We start from the raw sequence: 23,156 nt of genomic DNA on the forward strand, positions 1-23,156 counted from the left end.
TCCTTTTGTGAAAACTAAGGTAAGTCAAAAAACTATAAAGAACTGTTAAATCAATGACCAACAGTGTATTTTTCAGGGATTTTTTTTTTTGAAAAATTTGAATGAACTCATGCCAACTCATGCTGTCTGGCGGTTTGAAGTATATCAAAAATAATTTTCTTTCGATGTTGTTAAATAATATTCTCAAATATTCATTAATATGTATCCATCATAATTTATATTTTAGCAGTGATTAATGGTTTTGTAGATCTAGAATAAAATTTTCAACCGATTAGTTTTTACTTGCAAAAAAACGTTTCATAAGCAGTTTAGTAATGAAGATGTTTATAATATCGACCACTTGTTTTATTCTACAAAATTATACAAACTTTATTTTTAGCTTTGCAAGAGTTCCGAAAGAGATAATAATTATTTCAATATACTTGCTGTACGTATATACAATAGGATAATTCACTCAAAGTGGACGATGTTACAAACAATATGTCCGACATCATTATCCAAAGCAAAGTGTTTATTTTTGTTCATTTTTAAGTGTATTAAGAATTATTGAGGATTTTGTAAGAAAAAATTTTGATATCAGGACATTGATCGGTGCTTATGTATAACCTGATCGAAATATTGCCCCGTTTCACAAAGTGAATTTCAAGCCTTTCGAGATAACTTTAATTATTATTGGTTCATAACCACTTGGAATCAGTTTATGGGAAGAATTCAAAGACAATTCATATGAATCTTGATTTGACCCAATCGGTTAAGAATTACTCTTTTTGTTGAAGTATTTAACTTGTGACTCTGAAAACTTACTATTACGTTTGTCTGAAGAACACTTTAGTAGGGTAAAATTGAGTAATTTGAAATCATTTACAATTTAGTAAAGAGAAAAATTAAGATTGTGAAATAAATGAAAGGAAAACAAAAAAGAAAAGGAACAGCTTTTCTTGTATTTCTTGTTCCTTTCTTTACCATGTCTAAAACAGTGATGAATCTCAAAATTCCAAATAGTAAACATGTAATACTAAATACTTCATTTTATCCTTCGTAGATATGTAATCATGTAATGTCTTCCCGAATAACCTCTAATCCAAAATATATTCAAATATTAAAGAAATTGGTTTTGGAGGGTTGGAAAGAGCTGAATGAAAAATGAATATTTAATTAAATTAAATTAAATGCATAAACGGGAGTTTATGAAAACACATCCATGCATTTTTGTTCATCACTAGGAGTTCATTTGTGAATTTGTTTTTGATATACACTAACGGCCAAAACATTAAATACACCCTTCGTAAGCTTAAATACGCGTGATTTGGACCGGGAAAACGCTGTAATATCCAGTTCTATTGACTGAAATAGTTTCGTATATAAACATAATAACAGTTTTAAACAATATTTGAGAAAATACATGAGCTACAAAATTTATAATTTGAGGATCAGTCAAAAATTAGCTTTTTGGAAAAAAATGCAAAAGTAGCCCCACATTCTAAAACTGATCTAATCTTTTAATAATCATTTAATATAAGCTAAATACTATTAGTAAATATTATTAAGAGTCAGAAAAACTGAAAATAATACCGAGGGAATATTTTTGGTACGGATTGTGGTCGGTTTCCGGTGTGATCTGTTCTGAAAGGGGTTTCTTTTTTGAATATTGAAATTTTCAGCCCAAATTCTACTTTTTCATATATTTTTTATTATATTTCAAATTACTATTTATTATTGTTGCAATTTCATTTCTTTTTCTTCATTATTTTGTTTAAAAAACATGAATAAAATCATCAAATTCAGTTTTCCTCGAAGAATTTTCCTTTAGCTTTGATAAGCGCCTCACAAATTCGGGGCATCCTGTTGATCAATTTCTCCAAAATGTTAGAAGGAACTCTGCCCATATATCCTGAAGTGTTTCCACCAAGACTGGAACTGATGTCGGCGCCTTCTCTCGAACCATCTGGTCTAGAAAATTCCAGAAAATTTCGATGTGGTTACAATTGGGTGATTGGGGAGGCTAATGCATGTATTTTAGGACCCTGCGTTTCTCTTTCTCAAGAAGGAAACCTCTACAAAGCTTTGAGGAATGCTTGGGATCGTTATCCTCTTAGAAAAAAAAACCCACGCCCAATAAACCGAATGCATTAGCCACGCCAGTCACCCGATTGTAGCCTCATTTCAATTCTCTTGGATTTTCTCGACCACAAGGTTCGAGATTAAGCGCGACATCAGCTCCAATCTTGATGGAAACACCTCAGGATGTGTGGGCAAAGTTCCTTCAGACATTTTGTAGAAATTGATCAACAGGATGCCTCGAATATGTGAGGCGCTTATCAAAGTTTAAGGAGGATTCTTCGAGGAAAACTAAATTTGATGATTTTATTCATGTTTTTTAAATAAAATAATGAAGTAAAAGAAATGAAATTGCAACAATAATAAGAAGAAGTTTGAAAAATAATAAAAAATATATGAAAAAGTAGAATTTGGGCTGAAAATTTCAATATTCAAAAAAGAAACCCCTTTCAGAACAGATCACACCGGAAACCGACCACAATCCGTACCAAAAATATTCCCTCGGTATTATTTTCAGTTTTTCTGACTCTTAATAATATTTACTAATAGTATTTAGCTTATATTAAATGATTATTAAAAGATTAGATCAGTTTTAGAATGTGGGGCTACTTTTGCATTTTTTTCCAAAAAGCTAATTTTTGACTGATCCTCAAATTATAAATTTTGTAGCTCATGTATTTTCTCAAATATTGTTTAAAACTGTTATTATGTTTATATACGAAACTATTTCAGTCAATAGAACTGGATATTACAGCGTTTTCCCGGTCCAAATCACGTGCATTTAAGCTTACGAAGGGTGTATTTAATGTTTTGGCCGTTAGTGTACCTCTAATGTAGGCAATTTTTGAAATGCGATCAATTTTTGAAGACTTATTGTAAGTCCAAAATCAAAAATTTTGGAAATAGGAAAGAGGTTTGAAGTTTGACAGCTAAAATTAATTTTTATTGATTTCACTGCAATTAGTACCTATACTTTCAGCCTCTGAAACTATTTTATCATACATACTTACGCATTGAATATCTTCTAGTTAACACTACTTTTAAATTAATTATAGCAAAATTGTGGGCAAAAAACTCAATAATTGGGGACGCTGATTTTAAGTTTTTTCTTGTAACTTTTGCAGGAATATCTTAATCAACATAAAATTTTGTGGGGATATAAATCTAAGGTTTCTGCATCCAATGATACCATCTTTTTATACTATTGTAAGTAGACTTACAATAGTCTTCTTCGGAACCGACGATATGCATAATCCCGGGATCCCCTGTTAGTGGACTTGATTAAAAATTCCCCGAAAATCCCAAATGATTATTTCACATCGTTTAGCCTCTAGATCTAATACCGGCTGAACGAGGACGAAGGGACAGACAAACAGCGACACTCAATCCCAGGATTATGCACGTTTTCAGGACCAAAAAAACACGCGAAATGGCATTACGCATCGAGAAAATTTGCATATCCGCAGGGGCTTTCTTTTGAATAAGGCCGTAGAACGAATTTCACGCGGAGTAAAAATAGTTCAAACAAAAAGATGCAACTGTTTAACGTTTAATAGAAATGCATTAACAAACAGTACTTTTTGGCCAGAGTTCTTTAATAAATGGTTGGAATATTTAAAAATTTAACCTTAATAAAAGAAATTTAAGTTTCATTCTGAAAAAGTAGCAAAATGTTTTCAAATTTCTCGCGATGCAACATAGTATACATTCAGGTGTTTTTCAAAAATGATTTCATAAATTGACTCCCAAAAGTAGGCAAACTTGTGTAATTGTATGTGCATAATTCCGTCAGGTGCATAATCCCGCAGGACTTAATGCCGGGACTGAGTGTAATTTGATTCCATTAGTCTTTCTTTGGAATTCGTGTAATTGAAAGGTTATCCGGGTTATCAGCCATCATAAGCGTCGCTCTAAAAGGTTTATGTCCTGATTTTCACGCCAAAGGATTAAGTAGACGAGCTAATTTTTTTTTCCATGCAGTCTGAAGATGCGATTACAGTAAAAATATGTCCACATCGTTATATCGATTCCATGGCTCGAGGAAATAAAAGACTATGCATTTTAAAGGATCTGATAGGACAAATTCATCTCATTCCGAGGGCTTGATCGAAAATTTTAAAAATTTAGCAAATTTAGCAGAGGCAAAATGGCACATATCCACAAATATGCCTGAGAATTATAAAGGCTAGTCCAGGCCATTATCAGTCCTTGGTCCTCTCAAGGACAATATCAAATCAAAGATTAAAAAATCATTTTTTCAACACATTAAGCATGTTATGCTCTTACTAAACAGAATGTTGAGGATATTAATAATGAAAGTTTTTTTGGCTCCGGCACACCTTTAGGTCAGGAAAATTTCATGAAATCAAAATTCACACCCACATCTCTTTCTTTCTCAGACTTTGTATATGTCTGTCCCACTCTTTTGCACTTCTCTTTTTCTTCTTTTGCACATCATTATTTCAATAGTTCAATACTATTTTGATAACGCAAGAGTGAGATAGACATATACAAAACGTGTGAGAAAGAGTAGGACGTGAATTTTGATTTCATGAAATTTTCCTAATGAAAAAATTGCACCGGCTGTACCGGAAGCCTAATAATAAAATTATTTCGTATAGAGAGGACTGGAGAGGACTCACCTAGTAAATTGGAGGAAAAATGATTTTCTCTCCTTTGCTGCCGTGCTGCTGTGTGATGTTTTCGCTGGTTCAGAAGGATTTCTGCGGGGATCTTCCTATGCACTTTTTTTAATTTTACAGATTTAATTATTTCACTCACTTTAGTCGACATTATATATCCTTCTTTTTCTCTTCACTTTCTTTAGATAGAATATAATTTTTAAACGATTTTCTCATTCACTTCACTCCCCTTCGCTCATTTGGGATAGGGTAAAGTGATATAATTTGGAATTAGTGTTACAAGTTGGACATGGCTTTTTTCTTGATAAATACAGTACAAAATTTGTTTTTAAGCACAAGGAACCAAATTATAAAACTAAAGCATTAAAAATATACAAATAAAAATGAAGTACTAAATTTATCAAGACAAAAAGCCCTGTCCAAATTGTACCATTGTCCAACTTGTACCACTGTCCGTCCAACTTGTACCACTTTACCCTAAATTTGTTTCAGAAAAATCAGAAAAATTCATCAGGGTGCTTTGATTTTAAAACTTTTATCGAGAAATCAATGCCAACTTTCTTAAATTTTACACTTTTTCACATTTTTTTAAGTGAATTAGGGTAAGGCCAGCTTCAGACTGGAGGTTTAGCCCAGTTCCCGAAGGTCTCAAAAATCTAAATAACAAGCAATTTTATTGATTTTTCAAAATCTATTGGATAATTTGCCCTTAATATCCAATTCTAAACAATAATTTCCTAAAAAATCGTGCCTGATAAGGAATTAGAGGACTTAAGCCAGATAGCTAAGCCCTAGGTCTGAAGCCCGTATAAGAGTGAGTATTATCAAGTAATTCATTTTTCCTATCTTGACTCTTCAAATTCCTGGGAAAGGGAATATAAAAAAGTAACAGTAATAAATTTCAAATTTAAAATCCACCAAAGCGCGGCATTAAAGCAAAAGATACGCAGCCAGACCGAGCCAGACGCAGCCATATTTTTATACCAAACGATTTCGTCTAAAAAAGTAAAATGAGGTTAGCTTCGTGTCAAGAAAATTGACCTCCACTCCGCGGTGAATCTCTTCCTCCAGGAGCGTTCAGTACTTGTTCATTGTTCAAGTGTGTTAAGTGTCAAGCAGAGATGCCTAAAATCCACTTGATCATCCTAGCATTGCTGGCTTTTGCCTCCCTGTCCGCAGGGGACAAGGACAAGAAGCACAAGTCGCACAAGCCAGAAAACAAGTACTCCGCTGAGCTGAATCTTCCGGAAAGTGAAAAATACGACATGCGGCAGATTCAGCGTCCCTTCCGCATGGCCAAGCTCAATTTGGTGTGGACAAAGGCACAGCAAGTAAGACAATGGGGATTGAAGGGATTGAATTTCAATGGTTTTTTGCTGACGGTAAATCTTTTTTTTTTGTGCAGAGATTAACTGAACCCAAATTGATAAGCCTGTACACTGAGCTGAAAATCCAAGATAAAGAGGAGATTGCGTGGAAGCAGCTCAGTGGGCAGAACAAGGACAAGGAGGGATTGAAGGAAGCTGAGCTGAGGAAGAAGCTGATTGGGATTATGAGTACTTATGGGCTTTTGGAGCATTTCGATGAGACTCAGAATCCGGAGAAGTACAAGGATTACAAAGCATTCCATGGGCCTGTGGACAATTACAAGAACAAGAGTCTGTTTAAGGATAAGAAGCTGAATAGACTCTGGGAAAAGGCCGAAGTTGCTGGATTTTCTCCGGATGAACTGCAGGCTCTCAAGGAGGAATTTATGCACCACCAGGAGAAGGTGGATTTGTATTATGAGCTGTTGGATGATGTCACAAAGAACCAGGGAAAGAGAGATCAACACGTCAACGCGGTCAATGAGGATGAAATTGAGAAATTCAATGAAATTGGAACAGCTGAAGATTTGGCAGACAGCAGAGCCCAGAAACACGATGAATACTACCATGCAGCCAATGATCTGAGGGAAAAGCACCGGGCTGTTAGAGATAGCTTCGATCGACTGGAGAGAATCACTGCCAAGGGACCAAATAGCCAGGATTTTGTGGAGCCAAAAGTGCAAGGATTGTGGAAAGTAGCAGTTAACAGTGACTTCTCTCCCGATGAACTTGCCTCCCTCAAAGTGGAGCTCCTCCATCTGGAATCGCGTCTCCTGAAACTGCGCCATATGAACGCCGAGCACGCGATATCCCTCGAAAAGTACAAGGTAACTTTGCAATTTTATCCCGAAAAAAACTTCCGGAAACTAATCAAAAATTGCTTTACAGCAGTCCAGCAAGCATCTCGACAAGCACGAGAAGATCTCCATGATGGAGGACAACATCAAGAAGCAATCCCGCAAAGTGGAGAAGCTGCATGAGGATCTGGAGAAGAGGATCTTCAAGCATTCCGAACTCTAAAACTTTCCGGAAAGCAACATAACCTCGAATCTCTGCTGCGGTGCCAAAAACTTCATTCTAACATTTTATATGTGATTAATTGAGTAAATAAATGTATTTTTAATAATTCAAATTGTATCAAGACTGAGAGGATCCCTATCAACTGAAGAAATGTTCACAGAAACCCCTTCCAGGTGCGATTCCAAGTAGGCCTTGGCCGTTGGAAGAAACATTCTCTCAGAATTGCTGTGATTTGTCAGAAGTACGCTGGAGCCTGAGTGATTGGCATCCAGGATGGAGTGATGAGACATCTCACCCGTGATAAACAACTCAGCTTTCTGCCCTTTGAGCACACTCCATCCTGATCCCGCGCACAGAGCCACAGACTTCACCTTGTGAGTCAGTGGATGGACCAGAGCGACAGGGATTTTCTGGTCAGGAGTGGAAATGTGAAGCTTCAACTTGGCTATTATCTCAGAAACTGACATCCCACCATCCTCAAGAGACTGATAGATTCTCCCAGCGCCACAATCCGGGCGATCTTTGTTGGGAACTATTGGCTCCCCTTTGTCATACTTTTCAGATAGAAACTTACCCAGGCAGTCGTTGACTCCTCCCCGGACACTGTCCCAGGCCGTGTGGGGTGAGTAGACAGCAATCCCACGCTCCAAGCAAGTCGCAACGATCCGTTCCTTCCAAGAAGCTTGAGTTATCCTCTTAAGAGGCTCAAACAGAGGAGGATGGTAGGATATTACCAAGTCAGCTCTCAATTTCACAGCTTCCTGAAGAACCTCCTCCGTCAGATCATTCGTCAGGAGAACTCCAGAGACAGGTTTCGGTGTTGCCGGCTCCACCAAAAGTCCTACATTATCCCAGGGCTCAGCCAGGGTTTCCGGGGCAAAAGTTCTCAACACCTCGAGCACTTTAGGCAGACTTGGGTATCCTCCAGTACTCATCTTCCTAATCTGACCAGAAATCTTCCCAACAAAACTCATGCAGAACCTGCAGAAACTCTGACTTCCAGAAATTGAGGTTAGGTCAACTCGTCTGTCCCTGCCTCAATGCAAGATGAATAAAAACAAATAAAAGAGGTGGGCCAGATCCAAGATAAAAACAAATGAAATAACAAAGTAATAAAAGGTGGGCCAGATCGGGCTGGTGATGACGTATACTTTTTGGAGGTTATGTCAAAAATCAGCTGTTCCCATGATTCGCGCCAAAATCATGCGAATACTTTTCTATAAAATGTTTGAAATATATCAAAATTATTAGTTTCATTGTGAGACTATTTTTATCAACTAAACTAATATTTGATGTTGTTTCTGTTTTTCTCATAGTTTTTTGCCTTTTTTGCCACAAAATTCTACTGGGCAAAAATATTGCCGCGAAACCCGGCAGACCATACATCATGTAAGCAAATCACAAATGTGTCAGAACATTCAATACTCTCAATGCTGCTCTCAATCTCAATTACTCATAATGTTCTTTGGAAAAGAGGAGTCCGAAAAAGAGCGCGACGATAAGTCCATATTGAATTCAGAGCATAAAGAAAATTATGATATTGATAAAAATTAGTGCTATATCATATTAAAGTTAGAAGCACAATGATTAAATTTGAGTACAAATTTTATAAAGAAATTAGATTCAGAGTGAAACAGTAAGAGAAATAAAATATGAGGTTAAATTCGACGGCGTCCCCAATGAATTCATGCAAAAGCAAGCAGAAAAACCCCCACCGGCGAGAATTGTTGCAAATTTTTCAATGTGGGGACAACCAGATGATACAGTAGACTCTCGCAAATTCGGCTCTTTTAAGATCGGGCTACTTTTTAATTCGGGCAGCGGTTACATTTGAAAAAAGTTTGTTGTCATTTTTCAAGTTTGATTATGATTATCAAATGAATCAAATATGCTCAAATTTGGCATGGTTTATCTTACTTTTGATGTGATTTTGCATTATTGAGGGATTTTCATGCAATTTATGTTATAATGAGTGTGTAAACTCAATATCTATATGCACATGAATAAAAAATCGTTGCATTTCAAAAACTTTGTCGCCAGAATTTCTGCCTAATTCGGCTGACATTTCGGTCCCATATGCCCGAATTTGAGAGTCTACTGTACTCATACTCATAATGATCTTTGGAAAAGGAGTCCGAAAAAGAGAGCGACGATAAGTCCATATTGAATTCAGAGCATAAAGAAAATTATGATATTAATAAAAGTTAGTGCTATATCATATAAAATGAGTGCTCAAATTAAAGTTAAAAGCACAATGATTAAATTTTAGTAGACATTTTATAAGGAAATTAGATTCAGAGTGAAATCATTAAGAGAAATAAAATTTTAGGTTAAATTCGACGGCGTCCCCAATAAATTCATGCAAAAGCAAGTAGAAAAACCCCAGCAGAGCGTTCGAATTTAGAAGACTCTACTGTATTCTCATAATTTCAATTCCGGGTTAAAACGTGACCTTTTTAGGTAACTGTCTTATTTATGGTAAAACCCATTCAATTGTTCATTTATTTATGATATTATACTCTATATGTAAAAGATGTGACACTTTACCACACTTGGAATTATATCCCAATATTCTGATTTGTGGTCTATTTTTTAAAATTTAGATTATAAAAATATTATCAAGTAATTTTTCCACAGACAAAGTTAATTAAATATTCTATACACTCTCTGGGGAGAAGTGCTCTCTGCAGTTCAGATTTTGCCATCATTTTCTGGGAAGATCGAAAATAAATCTTAATTTTTGCTACACCAAAAAAATCTGTAATTCTTACCTCATTTAGTATTCTTCTAAAAGTAACTTCTTTTTTTTTTCTTACAAGACAAACAAAAATGCAATATCGATTTGTTCCAAAGTTCCAAGGCATATGATACAATTTTGCCTTCAAATGTGAAGGTACATGTCTCTGAATCTAGAATATTTTCTGAAAATATTGCTGTCGAAACATCAAACGAGGTATTATTTATTAATCGGAGGCCTAATACACTCATTGAAACTATCATTGTAGTGAAACAAGCTATCAAAAGAAAATTTCTTTTTTTTCTGAAGTGTTGCTTTTCCTTTGGAAATAAAATTGTTGGAAAAACCATTTTATCGATGTTGAAACTCTAAAATGCGACGTAAAAAGAGAAACGTTGTGCTTCACAATACCATATATTGGATTGGCCAGTAAGGAGCCTTGCCCAGAACGCCATGCATTTTTTCCGTATAGTCTATAATTTTTCAGAAAACCATAATAAAATTGAAAATTGTGCTCCACAGTGCTCCAAGGAAAAAATTTATTTAAACAAAAATTTAGTATATTAATTTATCCCTTCATACGGAAAGAAAATTATTGAATTTAGACAATTTCAATACCATACCCAATGCAGGGCAGAGCATTCTCATACATTTTTCGTACAAAAATGTGGTATATTTTTTCTTAAGTGGTTTTTTAGTTTTGGTATAACACAAAATGCAATCATTTTAAAACTTTTACCAAATGAAAGAGTATCTAATGTTATGTTATTAGCACAAAATTTATAATGATTGCGCGAGGATAACAGTTCCTAAAACCTATATGAAAAAGACGTAAAATTCGCAATTTTTTGAATTTTTTTGAAAAATTTTCTATCTGTAACAACACCAGTCAAATTTTAAATTTAGTAACAATATATTCTCTGTATATGTGGCTACCATTTCGTGTTATATTTATTTTTGTGGGATCTAAGGCTTAAAAATTATAAAGAATTTAAGAAAAATGTACCATTTGTGAATAAAAATGCTCCATCCGTTATTTAATCATCCTAGACCCAATGTGGTTGTATTGATAATAGGTGTAATTATGAAGGAATCACACTTATTAAGGTGTTTTTTTATCAGAATTTATCATATTATACTTATTTGAAATTTATTAGCCGAGGAACAATAAATATATTTTCATTTATGAAGAAAATTAATTAATCTTTGCAAAATTATTCGATTCTTATTTTTCTATTACGAATGTTTGACAAATCTGAGTTGTCAACAGTGTACCAGTCGGGTAAAAGTATTACGTCACTGGCAATTCGATTTGGCCCACCTTATACTTGAAACATCTTGGCTCTCGGCCTCAATGAGCATAATTTATTTAACAAAATCTACAGGAAAGCAAAATAAAATACTGAGAAAATGCGACGGTGTAGATAAAATGCGGTAAAATTGAGCATGAATAGAAGAAATCCCGGAAAAGCTATGTTCCAGGATTTGGGATATTCCTAAGAGCTATTTCCATCTCCAGCTTCCCAGCTAGTATCCCATGTCGTTCTATGACATTCCACAGGGTGCCCATAAAGAGGAAAAATGCCGTGAGAAAAGTTAAGAGGATCCTGGCCACCAGATAAGCCGTCCGGAAGCCATAGGGAGCCTCAAAGTCCGAAAACATGATGAGAGTGATGATGATGGCAAAAGAAATCCACAGATAGAATTTTCTATCAGAATTGAGCTGTTTGAGGCTGTCCTCGCAGATCTGGATACCTTCCGTGAGGCTCGTTAGATGGCAGGGAATTTGTGAATCCGTTGGGGATTTGTCAGAGGGACATGTGGCGTCCAATTCTGAGATTTCAGCATCATCCCCGTTGATGTGCTCCAGCGAGGATTCTCGGGATAATTTGGGCGGAACAATTTCCAATTTGGCATGAACAGCTTCATGGTCAGAGAAGCATTGTTCAGGAGCAAGGACCTTGTACTCTATCCGAGTAGCACGGCTGCCTCCTCCGACTCTGTACAGGATGTAGTCGATTCTCTTTCCCTCCGGAATGCTCTGGCGACTCTCTTCGCACGTGTACGGATTCAGAGGACATTCATTGGTACCATGCTGAGCTGTCTTCTGATAGGCATCTCGCAGTTCTGACGTCGACAGCAGAACACGATAGGCAAGATCTCCAGGTTCCGTGTTCAAATCTCCGGCCAGAATCTGGACAATGTTGTCATTGCGTGTCTGTTGGATGAACTGAGCCGTATCGAATGCCTGAATCACGCGATGAGCCATGTAGTCATCGCACTTCCTGTTGTACTCAGCGTGCAAATGAGCCGTGTAGAAGTTGATAGGGTGACCCTGAACCGAGATCTTGCACAATCCAACACCCTTCCCACCAAACCAATCCCCATGCTGGATCCGATGGACATACCCATTGACTGACCAGGCGTGGAAAAATGCAGCGACAATCGGATACTTGGACAAGACACACAATCCAGAGCCTACAACTCCACTGGAAGAAAGCAATCTCTTGTCAGAATTCATCCTCCTCCCTCTTCCAAAAATTCATCCGGAAGCGAAACTACCTGTAGAAGTAGTGACTGTAGGGCAGGACAGCTTCAGATTGAGATTTCAAGTACTGGAAGTCTGTCTCGGACCAAACTTCCTGCAGAGATACCACGTCATACCTTCCGGTAGCAAGTTCCTCAGCTATCCTTCGAACACGAGCCTCACGATCTTTCGACACAAATGGGATTCCCCTGCAAGGATAACAGTTTCATCAGGTCTCTGGTCTCTGCAGAAGTTCTGGGGGCACTCACCAAATATTTATAGTCAAAATACTCAAAGAAATATTCATAATCTTCACTTTTCTCTTTACAAAATCACTTCCTCCCAGGAGAGGTTATCTCGTCTTTGTCACCAAAACAAAGATGACCCAGCTGGCACTTAAAATCACTTATGGACATGAAACGCGATAGTGAAACATAGATGAAACATGAAAAAGGCGCGAAATTAACATTTTATTTGTAATATTCACACATCGCAATTATTCATATTTTGTTTAATTCAATTAAAAAAAAATAGTTTCAAATAAATTATGACAAAACACAAATGATTCAATCATAAGAGCAAAAGATTAAGTGTCAATAGAATAAATTTTCGGTCAGGCAAAACTTAAATCTACTTTACAAAAAATACTCTAAAAATTTACTAAGATTCCAGTTCCATCAGGTAAATTAAAGGTCAATAGCTTTCTTCTTAACCCTTTAACGACGAGACACTTTTTACGGATTGAAAATCAACAATAAAAATTAAACTGAGAAACATAATCAATGATAAGTCTTAGATCTAACAACCTTGGAAAGTCCAACAGAGTCTGATTCGGTGTATTTTGTGCTTCTAGGAACGATAGGGACAAAAATAGCCCAAAAATTTAAGTATTTTTTCTGACAATATTAATGAATATTTTTCGCTTTAATGAAAAATATTACGTATGAGTTATTGTCGTTTTTATTGCCAAAATGATTTTACTTAAAAAAAAATTGGAAATATAAAAAATAATTAAAATCATTTTTCAATATGAGAATTTAAAAATTCGCCATTTTTGAGCTTAAATATTTACTACATAACAAATAGCTAGAGACTTGCAAAAAATATTCTAAATTCCTTCAACCTTTTACTTTACAATTATATACAGACATAAGAAAAAAATAACTTTAGGTTAGTCAGGAAAAATTATTTTCTTTATGGGACACCGGTGTTCCAATCGTCCTTAAAGCAAACAAGGATCAAAATTTCCAATTTTCTCTTAAAACTTCCTTTTGAAGTTTTCCTTTAAGTTTTTTTTATTAAAATCTTTTTCCAAATCGGTTTTTATGATATCAAAATTCATTATTTGGAAAAAAGAGAACATTGCAAGCAAAAAAATCCGTAAAACATTTCAAGATGTGATTTTCCTGGGTGGAAATTGGTTGCAGTTGCGAATAACAAATTTGGGAAAATTCCGATTAAGAAAAAACGTGATTTAGGGTAACTTTGCCAAATTTCGGCATAGTTGCAAGCAAGCGCCAAAGTCTCAAGTTTGAAATGTAATATTTTTAATACAAATTATTATTTTTTTTAACTTTTTTATAAGAAGTGTTGCTTGGTACCTTGTAAACAGTTTATCGTTTTTATTTGCTCTAAAATCATTCTTAATACATTTTAAAATGAATAAAAATGTTGACATAGCTTTAGTGGCCTATTTCGGCCACCTTCATTCTCATAGTTCCTTGTCCTTACGAAATCCTTCCAATGTCTTTTTCACATCATCTCGTTCGTCGAAGCGACATTTTTTGCTATTTTTTGCAATGTATAATCTCGAAAGTATGCAAAAACTAAAAATTCATGAAAATTCGAGGAACAAAAAAAGTAGCCGGAATTTCAAGCTGGCCGAAATTTGGTACATTTACCCTACAGTAGACTCTCTCTCAATCGGGAATATGGGGCAAAATGTCATCCGGTTTAGCGATAGAATTGAGCGTCAAAGCCTTTGTAAATTCCATAAAAAACGCTCAATTATAAACAATCACGATAAAATAGGAAGAACCACAGCGAATTTGAGCGAATTAGCTTCATAATTAAACGTGAAAATTGTCAACAAAATTTGTCGCCCGTTTGAAAAAGAGCCGATTGAGTGAGAGTCTACTGTATAATATTTTTTTAAATCTAATATATAAACCAATTTTGATTTGAGAATTCCGAAAGCTGAAAGCTTGCTAAAGACACCAAGATTTTTCATTGAAGAAAATGCTGGGTAATTTATTAGAAATTAAATGGAAAATATCCTTTAGCTTGGATTTATGCAGTTGTTTTTTTTAATTCGTCAAAAAACTCTATGCTTAACCGATTTTGATTATTTTGGGACAAACGTAGGAAGTAGCTTCATTTGCTGGCTAAATGTACCCCGGGGTCTTCCCTATACACAGTAAAAACGTTTGGACATTGACCAAATATTGGAAATTGGAACAAACTTTCTTCGAACAATTTTTTTTAGAACAAAGAACCTGGAGAAGATAATTGGGAAATTCGGTCACTTTGGATTGTAAACGATGAAAAAGACACAGATTGACCTTACTGCTTTTTTTTCCTTTATTCTCCTTACGACGTTTCGGAGGCTTATTTAATATTTATTCAAAAAATAATTTACGAGTCCTCGAACTGCTGTAGAAGTCTTACGGAACAAAAAACTTGAAAATTTGTTTTTTTTTTTTGTGGAGAATATCTACACTGGCATTTTATGCCAATTTGGTATTTTACGTGATTTTTTGACTCGGGTTTTATAGTGTTAAAACAGATGGTGCTCATCAAAACCGGCACAACCGAGCACAGCTCAAGAATAAAATGGTTAAAATTGAGCATAAGTCTTGCATAGCTCAAACAAAATTGAATCTAAATTTTTAACAGTGTTTTCATCTTAATCGTTTTATGTTTCACAGCTGTGCGCGTTTTCAGCACAATATAAACCGTTTCATACTTAAGCTATGCAGATTTTATACACAATTCTGAGAAGTATGTAAGAGTTTTATGCACAATTGCATAACCTAACATATCTATGGTATATGTATATCTATGGTTATGTTTGAGCTGTGCGTATTTTCAGTACAATTTTAATTTAGTATTTTTTTAAAGTATTTTTTTTTTTTTTTTTTTTTTTTTTTTTTTTTTTGAAAACCTGTTTTGGCGGTCGCTCGATTCAGACGCGAAAAATGAGCTCTCTGTGAAAAGTAGTGATTTGTCGTGGTTTTTCGCGAGCTTTTGGTGATGGCTGTGCATAAGTGTATTTCCACTATCGCGGCGCACCGATTGCGAGCGATTGTCTGTCCCGCGAGTGTCTCTTTTGTAAGAAATCGTGAAATTTCTTTTCGCCCAAGCAGTGAAGAGTGAACAAAAAATGGGTGGTTAGAGACATTGTGCCGTTGGTTTGAGAGTGTGTTGGTTGATTTGCTGCTTTGGCAGACACTTCGGCCTGCACCTCTCTGCATACCCTCTGGCGATTTTCTCCACCCTAGACACACATGAAACATGAGGCGCGAAACACGGTTGAAACATTCATGAGGCATTTCGAGGGGCGACTAATTACGACAATGACATACACAGTGAGTAACCAAACAGGAAAATTTGAGCCTTTAATGGCAAATATCATTAGCTCCCAGTACTCAGCGCCGCAAGGCAGTGGCGAAAATATTTCTGAGGAACCCACCGTTGGTGTATTAGGGGAATGCTCCAGCGGTGGTCAAGCTGATTCCCCAATAACACCTAATGTGCATCTTACAGCTGGCACAATTAGGAACACAATTAGCTGTATACAAGCTAATCTGCAGCACTGCCGCGCAGCCATGGTATCCATGGATGAAAAGCTGGCGGTGTCTCAGAAATGCATCGGACTCTTCCAAGAACCCTGGACAGTCCGAAACAAGGTTAAGGGTTTAAGTCAATTGCGCGGCACGCTGTATTATAGCAGCCGTGACAATGTAAAAGTGAGGACATGTATTTACGTCTCTAAAGATATAAATGTCATGTTCTTACCACAATTCTCTACAGGAGACTTGGCGGCTGTTAAGGTGGAGGTGGAGACCATAGGAGGAAGTAGAGAAATGGTCTTTGCCTCTGCATACATGCCATATGACTCGACTGGTCCGCCGCCACCTTCGGAGCTGGCGGAATTGGTCGAGGCATGCCACAGAAACTCGTGGGAACTCCTCGTCTGTGCTGATGCTAACTCACATCATATTGTGTGGGGAAGTAGCGGCACAAACAGGCGAGGGGAATCATTATTAGAATTTATTTGTATTAACGACCTTGACATACTGAACGTCGGTGATGAGCCTACTTTCGCCAACAGGCGCAGGAAGGAGGTCATTGACGTGACGTTTGGAACAAGACGCGCTGCAGAATGGGTCAGTGGTTGGCATGTGTCGGATTGCCTTACTATGTCTGACCATAGGAGGATATATTTCGGCATATCGGCTGTGACCACTGGACCAAGACCATACCGCAATCCTCGTAAAACCGACTGGTCAATCTTCGATCAGTCGTTCTGTGAGAATTGGCAAAACAGCACGGACATGCCTGGGGATGCTAATGGCATTGAAGAGTCAGTCAACAGACTGAACTCGGCCTTGCTTACGGCATACGAAAAGGCTTGTCCATTGACTGCTGGCTTAGTTAAAGCAAAACGGAATGCACTTCCTAAGGAACTCCACCTTTTAAGGCAGAGTACTAGGAAGTCCATTAACCGTGCCCGGAATACGATGCATGATCGTGACTGGAATGAAGCGGCCGCACGTAAACGGGAATATAAAAAATCGATTAGAAAATGGAAAAGGGACAATTGGAGAGATTTCTGTTCTGAAATCTTGGCTGTGAAAGAAGCGGCCAGAATTAAGAAAGTTTTCTCCAAAGATCCTTCTGAACGACTTGGCATGCTGAGAACACCTAGCGGTGCCTTTACGGGCTCTGCTGCCGAGGTCACACGCCTATTGCTTGAAACACATTTTCCGAACTGCTCGATTAATGAGACCAGTTCGGAAAATGTCTCCTCCATCACTCTTTTTGGGAGGAGTACTGATTGTGGGATAGTATCCGAAATTGTCACTTGTGGGAGTGTGGAATGGGCAATCGGAACTTTCTCACCGTACAAGACACCTGGGACAGACGGTATTTTCCCTGCCTTGCTTCAGCGAGTTGTGGGATTAATTACTGGGTCTTTGGTGAAAATTTTTAGAGCGTGTCTCGTTACCGGTCATGTACCGCATGCCTGGAGACGTGCACGCATTGTCTTCATTCCGAAGCCAGGTAAGAGTAATTATGAGGACCCGAAGTCCTTCAGACCTATCAGTCTGACATCATTTTTACTCAAAACACTGGAGAAACTATGTGATAGGTACATAAGGAGCCAAATTCTTACTAAGAATCCCCTTAGTCCTATGCAGCATGCTTACCAAAAAGGTAAGTCGACAGAATCGGCTCTCCATCAATTGGTGAGTCGCATTGAACAATCAGTTGGACACAGGGAAATGGCACTGGTTGCTTTTCTGGACATTGAGGGTGCCTTTGATAAGGTAAACTCTAATGTTCTACACAAGGCAATGAAAGACTTCGGTCTGGGCCATACCCTAGAAAGATTCATAACTAGTTTGGTGAGGCAGCGTGTGGTCGGGGCAGAGGTTGCCGGCGCTCATCTGACTGCGGCCGTTAACAGCGGCTGCCCACAGGGTGGAGTGCTGTCTCCTTTGCTCTGGTCTATGGTTGTCGATAGCCTACTGGTGGAATTAAATTCGGCAGGCACCTTTGCACAGGGGTATGCCGATGACGTTTGCATAGTCATACGAGGTAGATTTCTATCTACTCTGTGTGATCTTATGCAAAACGCACTGTTTATCGTTGAAAGGTGGTGTAGGTCTCGCGGTCTGTCAGTTAACCCTGGTAAGACCGCACTAACCATTTTCACGAGAAAAACGAAACTGGAAGGTTTCGGACCACCCAAGCTATTTGGGCAGGAACTTGTCCTTCACAAGGAAGTTAAATACCTTGGTATTTTACTTGATCACAGACTATCCTGGAAGGGACATCTGGAGAACCGAATTAATGCGGCCACTAGATCCCTTTTCGGTTGTCGACGACTTTTCGGTAAGACTTGGGGTCTTTCACCGAAGATCGTATTATGGATGTACAAAGCAATCGTTAGGCCAATAATTTCTTACGGAGCTGTAATATGGTGGCCGAGAGTCGAATTTAAAAATTCGGCGCGGGCACTACAGCGGCTTCAAAGAATGGCCTGTCTTGCGATAACAGGGGCCATAAGGACAGCGCCAACCGCTGCTCTGGAGGTCATGTTAAGCTTGCCGCCACTACCGATTTTCATAAAGTCGGAAGCGAGCATGGCAGCTCTGAGGTTACGCTCAGCTGGAACTTGGAAGGTTGGTTGTCACCCAGCAGGCCATACGAGAATACTCGATAAGCCTGTTGCTAGACATCCAGACCTTCTAATGAGGGATGACTTCCACATTGAGGGAAGACTACCCAAGAAATCAATTAAAGCAACACTTCATACGAGGGCTGACTGGGCTGAACGCGCGGATGAGATCATTGAGTCCGATGCGGTCGCTCTATTCACTGACGGTTCTCGAGTTGAGGGATCCTCAGGCGCCGGTTACCATTGCTCGGAGTTTCAGATTGCTGGATCAGTGCCCCTCGGCCAGTACACGACAGTGTTTCAGGCTGAGGTCGTCGCAGTCCTGCTTGGTGCTCAGAGTCTACTGGAATCTGGCATCGAGGGTAGAAAAGTTCAAATTTTCTCAGATAGTAGAGCTGCGATTCTGTCTATAACAGGATATGAGTCGCGTTCTGCTATCGTGACTGAGTGCAGGAAAATGTTAGAAGCGGCCTCACAGAAATGTGACGTCGGTCTACATTGGGTACCTGGGCACAGGGGCATAGCGGGAAATGAAGAAGCGGACCGCCTCGCGGTAGCGGGGGCAAGGACCGCCTTCATTGGTCCCGAACCTGCTGTAGGGATTTCCTTGCAAATGAGGAAATCTATTATACGGGAGGATTCATTAAAACTTCATCAAACGGAATGGGCCGCGACTAAAGATTGTCGCGTGTCCAAACTGTTCATGACCAACTTGGATAAGAAAAGGACAGCGTACCTGGTGGGAGGTAGTCGCTGGAGAGCCCGGCAGATTGCTAATGTTCTAACCGGTCACTGTCTAAATAAACATCTGAATAGGATGGGTGTCCAATGTAACATAATGTGCAGAGGATGCAATCAAACTGAGGAGACGGTCACTCACTATGTGTGTGACTGCCCCAGCTTATGCAACATCAGACGAGTGCTGCTAGGTAAAGCGGTACTGTCTGATGAAGACCTATCAAGATTGAAGCCGCCCTGTTTAATGGAGTTTATCCGAAAAACGGGCTGGCTTGAACCATCTTGCCCCTAACGGGGATTAACTTAACCGGGGATGCATAATGGGCCCAAAAGGAGGCCTGGGTGCAGCGGTTCCGCGAGGAACCGCCCCCACTGTAATCTAATCTAATCTAATCTAATTTCTTTTTTTTTAATTTCAACGAGAAATCTTGAAAGTATACAAGAATAAAATGCATTGTAAGAACTAAGGGGCGCTCCAGAAACACAAGAGTTTATTTTATTAAAATCTTTTTTACTTCAACAGTGAAAAAATAAAGGCATTGAATAAATGAGCAGTAAAAAGTTAAAATTGATCAGTAACAAAAAAATTTAAAACAGTGATATTATCGTCCAAATTTTGGCAAAGGGAAAATAAAGGGCTTTTCATTCTATCTGCAACAATTTTAAATGTTAAATATAAAAATTTGGCCCAATTTTGTAAAGATTTAAGTTTTTTACTGACCATAATTTGATATTTTACTGCTCATTTTTAATTTTTTACTGCCCATTTAGAATTTTTTACTGCTCGTTTGTTTTTTGCCAAAAATAAAGGGTAAGGGTTCAGTTGTCAAAAAAGGAACATCAGCGCCCCTGAAGGATCGCGCCCTGGGCGGGCCGCCCCTTCCGCACCCCCTTAGGTACGCTACTGCCCCGCTATACCCATGAGTTTCAGCATTTCGGGACGTAGTTTGTGACTTTCTGCAGCCTTTTCGTCCTTCAATTTACTGATTGCATACAGGATTTCACTCTCTGAAGGACTACTTTCTTCCCTGTCTTTACTCGAGAGTTAAATCATCATCAGTGACTTGTTGAGGATTGAGCACTCAATTTTATTACATTTAAAATTATTTTGAGGAATTTTTTGAGTGATTTATAAATCGGTTCAAATCGGTTAAGAACCCGTAAACGGTAAATGATGCTAAAGAACTTTTGAGACTTTTGAGGCATAGCATAAGTCACGAGCTCAAGCAATTCGCAAAGCCTGGGACGCTTTGCGAATTGCGATATCAACACTTCATCTCTTTGCAGGTACGACTCCTGTATTAGCAGTCGTTAGTAGTTACCTGAAAAATAAACATACCTTTTGTAGCATGGTCCATAAAACTCCTATCAACCAGCAGGTACAAAAACAGATGCAGCCTTTAAATCCTCAAATTCCTGGAACAACATTGACACAATTTGCCGAAGAAATGCTGAAGGACTTTGTTATGTTTTTTTCTTTATGCAGTGCAGTAAAGATGTATATATATTTCGTCTTGAATTACAGGCGAACGAAAATGTATTTTTCAATTATTATTTCATACAATTACTCTTTTAATATATACTATCCATTACTTCCAATAATAATTATATATTTTATTATATAGAATAATATAATATAGTTATATAATTCAATATTAATTGATAATATGAATTCAGAAATCATCAATAATAGATTTTTTTCACCTTCTCATTTTAGCATGTTTTTTTTCTTATTTTTTTTCCTTTAATTTTTTTTCATCTGCGTAATATTATGAAAATCTTTTCATTTTTTTTTTATTTATTTATTTCTTAGTCAATTTCCATAACTTGTTGTTCTCTTCCCACATCCTAAAAATGCCAAGAAATGGCATTTCTTTTTCTTTTAACTTCTTTCTTCAAGTCTATCCAAACTTCCACTGTGTTCAACTTTTAACTTTCGCTCTTTTTTTTATTAAATCTTATTATGTTTGCAATATTTTTTTTTGCATTTGCTGTGAATAGTAAAGATGTACTGATGGATGCGTCGTAGCTTAGATGAGATGAAGTGAGGGAGGATTTTGGGGATTCTGGGGCCCAAAAACCAGAAATCCTCAAGCAATCCACCCAAATTGCCCAACAAGAACTTCATCCCATTTCAGCACAGGACACTCCCCAATCAGCGTATCAACATAAGAACTATACATCAGCATTTTAAAAATTTAAGAATTCCATTTTTTTCTTCAAAATATCTCCACAAAAATTTTATAGTAGTTTTATTTTATTTTTTTAAATTTTCTTTCATTTTCCCTTTACTCATCTCTGCAGAATTAGCGAAAAACCGTGAATAACGCAAAGAAAAAACGAATTATAAAATGACAGTAAAAGCAGTGAATATTTATCATTATCAGTTTTTTTCTTTCATTTCTTCCATTATTATATCTATGAATAAACATCGTGTTTTTTTTTTGAGTTTCTGTGGCTGTTCTCTGTCGAACATAAGCTATTACGAAAAAGTCGAATGCAATGTTTTACGAGAGGGGGAAAAATGTTTTTCTTTTTTTGCATTCTCCAAAAAACCTAAAGCCGACAGCAATTTCTTTTTGTTTATTTATCTTTTTTTCATCTATCATTTCTATTTCGATTTGTCATTTATGTTTCTTTTTTTTTAATCATAAAATCTCCTTACGAATAGTTTTTAGCGACGATTCAGCATCAGGAAATCAATCTCGAAAAAGTACGTTCGACGGTTCAATATCTTCTTGTTTTTTTATTTATTTATTTTTTCTCTCTAAATTATTTAATTGATGCGCAATTAATTACAAAACAAAAAAAATACGAGAGGAAATCAAATACCACTTCCGCAAAATATTTTATCCCATAACTAATATATTTTATTTATTTTCTCAATCCACTAAAACGTTCTTCTACTACAAATGGACAAGGGCGGGGCAGGGGGAATTGTTGGAATAGAGGTAAGAAAAATAGAAATCAAAATAAAAGCACTCAATAAAAAGAAAAAATAAAGTTTAAAAAGAAAAAACCAAAAGGCTCCAAAAAGGAGAAAAGAATATTGAGCAATGCACAATTATTTTTGTTTTTTGTCCTAAAACACGATTTTAGCAAGAGCGAGATGGATATAGTTCTGCTTTGCACACTCTTGGCAATTTTCGAAAACCATAAAAAATTGTGCGAACTCCATTACGAAATTCGAAGAGCAATTTTTCCTTTGTAAACATTTTTTCTTCAAACTTCACGAAGGTCAACCGAAACCTATAGTCGTCTCGCTCTCTCTCCGATTCGAATTCGAATTCGAAGATCGAATTCGAAGATCGACTTCGAAGATCGAATACGAAGATCGAATTCGAGGCTCGCATTCGAAGATCGAATTTTCGAACTTCGAAGCCATGTTTACAAAACAAAAATCCACTCTACTAATGACCAGCGCACAATAACTTTTGTTTGTAAACATATTTTCAGAATTTTCCATGAGAACGAGCGAGATGACTAGATCTAGATCTCACTCACTTTCATTGAAATGTCAAAAACATGTTTACAAAACAAAAGTTACTGTGCGTTAGGCATAACTCTCTCTTCACAAGAAAAGAAAAAAAATAGTTAAATGTTGTAATCTTTGCAAGATCAATATTTTTTCATAATTCTTTTTTTTTTTAACTCATGCATC

General features: G+C 37.2%; 4 protein-coding genes across 5 annotated transcripts in view; 2 read left to right on the forward strand and 2 right to left on the reverse strand.

The window, feature by feature from the left end:
• The window catches only part of LOC129810024 (GTP-binding protein Di-Ras2), a 216,397-nt gene that overhangs the window by 153,870 nt on the left and 39,371 nt on the right, over positions 1–23,156 (forward strand). The window lies entirely within an intron of this gene.
• Positions 5,681–7,137, forward strand: LOC129810022 (alpha-2-macroglobulin receptor-associated protein). 2 transcript variants are annotated; one of them, XM_055860249.1, is made up of 3 exons: positions 5,681–6,031; positions 6,106–6,894; positions 6,956–7,137. In XM_055860249.1, exons 1-3 carry the CDS (start codon positions 5,822–5,824, stop codon positions 7,085–7,087), a joined length of 1,131 nt encoding a protein of 376 aa, XP_055716224.1. In that variant the 5' UTR covers positions 5,681–5,821; the 3' UTR covers positions 7,088–7,137. The 2 variants fall into 2 exon arrangements, with proteins under 2 accessions (XP_055716224.1, XP_055716225.1); XM_055860250.1 differs by having other exon boundaries at positions 5,690–6,031; positions 6,959–7,137.
• On the reverse strand, positions 7,146–8,148 carry LOC129810023 (NIF3-like protein 1). Its single transcript, XM_055860251.1, has one exon. The coding sequence runs from the start codon at positions 8,059–8,061 to the stop codon at positions 7,195–7,197; it is 867 nt and encodes a 288-aa protein (XP_055716226.1). The 5' UTR covers positions 8,062–8,148; the 3' UTR covers positions 7,146–7,194.
• Positions 11,168–12,746, reverse strand: LOC129810020 (putative neutral sphingomyelinase). The gene is made up of 3 exons (XM_055860248.1): positions 12,621–12,746; positions 12,387–12,560; positions 11,168–12,313 (listed from the first exon to the last, which is right to left on the reverse strand). Exons 1-3 carry the CDS (start codon positions 12,656–12,658, stop codon positions 11,296–11,298), a joined length of 1,230 nt encoding a protein of 409 aa, XP_055716223.1. The 5' UTR covers positions 12,659–12,746; the 3' UTR covers positions 11,168–11,295.

Source organism: Phlebotomus papatasi, chromosome 1 (genome assembly GCF_024763615.1).
Source record: "Phlebotomus papatasi isolate M1 chromosome 1, Ppap_2.1, whole genome shotgun sequence".
Taxonomy (NCBI): domain Eukaryota; kingdom Metazoa; phylum Arthropoda; class Insecta; order Diptera; family Psychodidae; genus Phlebotomus; species Phlebotomus papatasi.